General features: G+C 28.3%; 1 protein-coding gene across 1 annotated transcript; it reads left to right on the top strand.

Moving 5' to 3' along the window:
• The first annotated feature begins 493 nt into the window (after positions 1-493).
• LOC113373957 (protein kintoun) lies at positions 494-2,710 on the top strand. Its single transcript, XM_026614221.1, has one exon. The coding sequence runs from the start codon at positions 494-496 to the stop codon at positions 2,708-2,710; it is 2,217 nt and encodes a 738-aa protein (XP_026470006.1).
• The last annotated feature ends 3,204 nt before the right edge of the window (positions 2,711-5,914 follow it).

Here is a 5,914-nt window from a genome sequence, read left to right as displayed (position 1 = left end):
TTTAATTGACGCACTCTATTTCATTTACAATTATTCTTTGCCCAAAAGTGTTTGTGGCCTAGTAGTAAAATAAAATACAAAAATATAAGAATGTCAAAACACTCAGTTTTGTCGGATGAACTTAAAAAATTATAATCATTTCTTTTTGTTTTTATTGGTATTTGATATTTGATATTGGTATTTTTATTGATATTTGATATGTAAAGTTATTATAGTAATATTATTACACTCTCTCAAAACAAAATGATATCATATTAAACTTTGAACAAAATACATTTTTGACATAACATAAATAAAACTGTACACGTACAAATGAAAAAGTTATATTTCGCCCTTTGCTGATTAGTGCGCAGTAGCACATTGAGTCCGATTGAGTCAGCCGTAACCTGGCAACAAAATAAACATACGGTAAAGTGTACATCAATAATAAAATTTCTGTTCAAGTGATAACAAAAGTGTGTGGTTTCTCTAAAATATTCTAAAAAATAATAAAATGCAGCGATCATCACGTCTTGAAGATCTGGACATAACCCGCGAAGAATTGGACAAAATCGGTGAGTCATTAAAAAATGAAAAGTTTCGTGAATTATTTGGTGAATATATTAAAGAAATATCTGATCCTGAAAACAAGAAAATTTACGAAAAAGAATTAACACAATTAGAGAGAGATCGAGGAGTTGATATAAAATTTGTTCATCCTCAACCTGGTTATGTACTCAAAACCTGTATAGCTGGAGAAAAAAGAGCTTTTATAAACATTTGTTATAATGATTTAATGAAAGTGCCACGATATGAACTCGCGCAAGAAAACAATAAATCTGGTGTGTCTTGGAGTATCCCTTACAGTCTTTCAGAAGCGAAAGAAGATTACGATAAAAAATATAAAATAATAACAATATACGATGTAGTTTTTCATCCAACTGCTCTTGACTACGCATCAAAAAATCCAAAATTTAAACAGCTATTGAACGACACCGCTTGCGATGGTATTGAAAAACAATTTCAAGTTCAATTGGATAGAAAAAACTTAAAATTAGTCAAGGGCAAATATAAAGGAATGGCTATGCCCACAGTTATTAGAAAAGATCTTCCAGGTGTAAAACCAGATCCAAAAGATATTGAATATTATGATCAAATATATCCAAAAGCCAAAAAGGCACCACCAAAAGTTATACCAGAGTCGCCGTGTGTTAAACTGTCCAAACCAGATGACTCGCCGTACACAATTCCTAAATATTGTATTAAACATAGACATGGTATAGACATGCAGGACTATACGGAAAATATGAATGCAAAATTATTAATCACAGTTCCATCGCATATTATAGTAGAAATACAACTACCAATGCTCAAATCTGCTAATGGTATGGATTTGGATGTTACAGAAAAAACTATTGCATTGCTTTGTGAGAAACCTTCAAAATATAAGTTGAACTTGACATTACCGTATCCGGTAAATGCAGATGAAGGTGTTGCAAAATTTGAGAAGGATAAACAACGATTGGTAATAACATTGCCCGTTAGAAGAGACGTTTACAATGCGTCTCCGCAGATTCAACAAAATGAAGATTTTATGGATTTGCCGGAACATGTTGACAGCGGTGTGGATAGTGATCCAGAAATTCCAGAAAGCGAAGAAAATAATAGTGAAAACAGTAAAATAGTTGTGCTAAACGAGACAATAAATTCTGAATTATCGGAAAATGTAATCGTTCAATCAGAAGTCAATGAAAATCTCCCATTCTTCCACGACGACATTATATACGAACTACCAAAGTTTGAAAGCCATAGATCTGAGAATATTCTTATTCTAATCATGGACGTTAAAAATATCTTGCCTGATAGTTTAGTATCCAGGGAAGATGAAGACTTGTTTAAAATAAAATGCGCTTCGGTAGGATCTGGTTATTTTACTGTAAATTATGGTTTATGTATAAAAATTAATTGCAACATCGTCGAGTTTGAAACTAGTATATGGTGTAACAATATAAATGTTCAGCTTACTTTAGATGATAAAAATATTCCTAGTGAGTTTGAAGCTGGTGTAAACAGTCAGTATTTGGAAGTGTATCCGATGCCTGATAACGAAGGTAGCAAGGAATATGAAAATGACTCAGATGACTCTGATGCAGAAAAAACAACAGAAGAAATGATGAACGTAAATGAAAAAGATGATTCTTCTTCAAGTGATTCATCAAATGATGTTGCTTTAGAAAATGCGCAGAGTAGAAATAATTTATCAGTTGCTGTCAAAGAACGCCACGAAGAAACAACTAATAATCACAATTTGGTCGGACACTGTCAAATTAATAGATTTTATAACGATTCTGATATTTTATCTGATGTTCCCAGAGGAATTTTAAAATCATCTGCAAATAGTGAAGATTTAACAATTCATGATTCAAATTCTTTAATAATAGAAGAAGACACTGAAAACAAGAAATCAGTTAAATTTGAAGACAATGTTCAGCAAAATGTGTATAGAAAGAACTCAAGCATTGTAGGTCAAAAACTTAAAAATCAGCGTAAACAACGAAACAAGAAACGTGCGAAAGATCTTAAAAAAGCTAAACAGGCAGAGGAAAAAGAAGTTTTAAGAGACTTTATATTACAAAATGAACATTTGAAAGGATTGCCAATAAATGATGAAGAGGTCAAGGAAGACTATATCAGTTTCCAGAGCGATTTGATAGTAAAGTTGGACATGTAATAGGTGTAGTAACAAATTTAGGCTTAATCTTTAGAAAAGTGTTCAAATATATAATTTTGATAATTGAGTAACTTTAATAGCAATGTAATAAATGTGTAGAATCACATAATCATAAGAATAATATATTTAATGATTTAAATAAATTCCAAATTGTGACAAAAATATTGTTAAAGTATATGAAGCAACAATTAATTGAATATACTGCTTAATATTAAAATAATTTTGAAACTGAATTTTATAAATGTCTGTTTGTATGTATATCAATAACACATTATTATAATCCTCAAGTTTTGTAAGGTATTCCAATGTCAATTTAAACGAAATATTTTAGATTTAGTTTTATCATGTATTATGCACAATGATAAAAATCAACAATTGAATTAGATTAGTTTATTTTAATAATTTTGATTAGTAGATTTTGAAGAATGAAAAAAACACGTTTTCCAAAATTATAAGCCCTATTTCAAATATATTGCCTGAAAAACTATCAAGAAGTTTCTAAGAGGTTATTAATTGTTCTGTCACACAACTATTATACCTTAACTAAAAATAAATATATAAAAACATATTATTTATATCTTAATTATTTATTTTACTAATATGTGTCTTAATATATTAAATAAATTCGTTTTATGTTTTCCTATTAAGGTCTCATAATAAAATCATTTTATTCATGCGCATATATTACAAGTTTCTCTGCAGTTTGTATCCAGCTACCTAAAAGTTTGAACAGGAATGATCTCCATTAAGATGTCATGCATAATGGCAACAAGAGGCGGTTTCAGAGAATCCACAGTGTAATTAATTCGTATACCTATATATATATATATATATACATACTTTATATATATATATATATATATATATATATATATATATAAAAGTAGAAATATGAACATACAACATCTTTTTGCACTAACTTATTAAATAATATTTTTACAAACGTTTCGAGTCTAGGTTCGTCTCATCATCAGTGTGTTATAATTTAAAATCTAAAATATGGAAACCTAAATTAGCATTATGTGTTATCCCTTACAAGTCGTTCACTATACTGCCCCACCAACGATCGTCGGAGTCTGAGTTCTCTATTCAAGGTCAAGTGATAATCACGCAATATCAAATAGGAAAGAGAAGAAATAGGGCTCAATTAAAAAGTAGATGTCGCTAGGAAAAAAAAAATTCTATGAAAGGAGGCGGTTCGTTTATAAAATATAGCTTAACTATATTTTTTTTCATGTTTGTGATTAAAAGAGAGTTAAATATTCCAAAAAACATGAGAAAGACTGAAAGTGTTTATAAAAAAGTTAATATTAGCCCAAGGAAATCATACACCATCATAAAGCTATAATAAGAATCTGACAATAAATAGCAATTAAAACTAGTTGAAAGTTGCATGAATGTTTGACTTCAACTAAAATTGAGATTTAGATATTTAGACTAAATTTAACGCATTTAAATTTCAAATTTAATTATATTAATTATATTGCCAAGACACGATTATATGTGCTAAAATTGTAGATTATTATTCAAAATTTTAATGAATTGATAATGTTTGACTTATCATATCTCACAACTTTTGACTATAATATTTTTTGAAACTTTGACGAGTTTTTAAAATTAAACTACTTGTCGTTGGGCCGTCAAATTTCAGCATGTTCTTTAGAACCATGATATCTATCAAAATAAAAAAAAATCATCAGAATTTTTTGGCTTTGCCAAAATTAATCAGCACGACTGCCAAATAATATTCTCCGAATCGTTTTTGAATTTATACAATCGATTCAGAATTTCTGGCTAAAATGTGGGTGATTTTTTTTTAACATTTCTGTTATTTACTAAGTAACGGCTCTGCTCATTGTCGTAACAATGCATCGTGATATATCAAACAGCTTTTAAATTTTTTAAATCGACCCAGCGGTTTTCAAGAAAAGATCGATGATAGGTCAAAACTTTTTTCAAATTTGATCTCAAATGCTTAAAATGTCGAGAAGACATAAAATGACAAATCGGACTTTTTTATGAAAACAAACATATCCGGAAAGTTAATAAATAAATTCTATATGAATTATTCTATATGAATTAAATACTATATATTCTGTATATAGTTGCACAAACAACTAATATAAAATAAAATCTATTTCAACTCGATTTTCACTAAACCACATTTCTGTATAAAAAAAAATTAAAATAAAAAAAATAATAAATATATGTGTTACATTTTATTTTATGAAAACTATTGCATACATTCGCGCACATCAATTCTTACTAAGGTATACCTAAATTCTTCTGATAATATGCAATAAATTTCATTTTTAATTTTTGGACGATTACAATACCTTACCTTAATTGAAGTTAACAAGCATCTAACATTCATTAAATTTTTACAAATATAAATACATTCACCCGACTACTCTTTTCTTATTAACTCGTTTTTTTTCACAAAATCCACGATAGAAATTTCCAATAGAATTCTGCCTTTTGATATTACACATCTCAAACACTCGTTCGTAGAAAACTTCCTAGACGAGAGAAAAAGATACCCAATTGAGATATTTTGCATTTAATTGGAACTATTTGTACAGGCAGAGTTTTATCTGGAACTCTTTTTTCAAGAGACGATAGGGAATTAATGCTGTTCCTAAGGAACTCAGAAGACGTTCTTATTAAGAAGTATCTCAGCTTTTCTCAATAATTGGAAAATTAAGTGATGCTTGGTTTTATTGCTTATTCGTGTCTCTCAAGTATATCTTTATTACTTTCCCAGTTATAAAACACAGTCACGATCATAACATTCAAAGAAACAGTATGTAATAAAATACGTGTTAAAACGTTATATGCTCGTTATTTGAGCATATGCAATATTAGATATATGTATCAAGAATTCAAGAAAATATTTCAATTTTTGGATTATGAAATTAAACATATTAATTTAGGTATTCCATATAATGCACAAAATAAATAAAAATAACATTTGTTTTTCCCAAAATAAATTCTGCACATTATTCGGGATCAACAATAGCACTCTCTAATATTCTTATTTCTTAAATTATTTTCTCTTCATGAAATTATTTACTATTATTTATTAGTTGTAACTTCATAAAACAGAAGTGTTTTTGAGTTAAGTGGACAAGAATTTTCAGATTCAAATATTTATTTTAAAGCATTTTCATTTTATAAAAATAATTAAATTCTGATATTCAATTT

Source organism: Ctenocephalides felis, unplaced genomic scaffold, assembly GCF_003426905.1.
Source record: "Ctenocephalides felis isolate EL2017-DRISC unplaced genomic scaffold, ASM342690v1 CF-g0.4_SCAFFOLD_01604, whole genome shotgun sequence".
Lineage (NCBI taxonomy): Eukaryota > Metazoa > Arthropoda > Insecta > Siphonaptera > Pulicidae > Ctenocephalides > Ctenocephalides felis.
The sequence above is the reverse complement of the archived record's forward strand: the minus strand, read 5'-3'. Positions and strand labels throughout refer to the sequence as shown.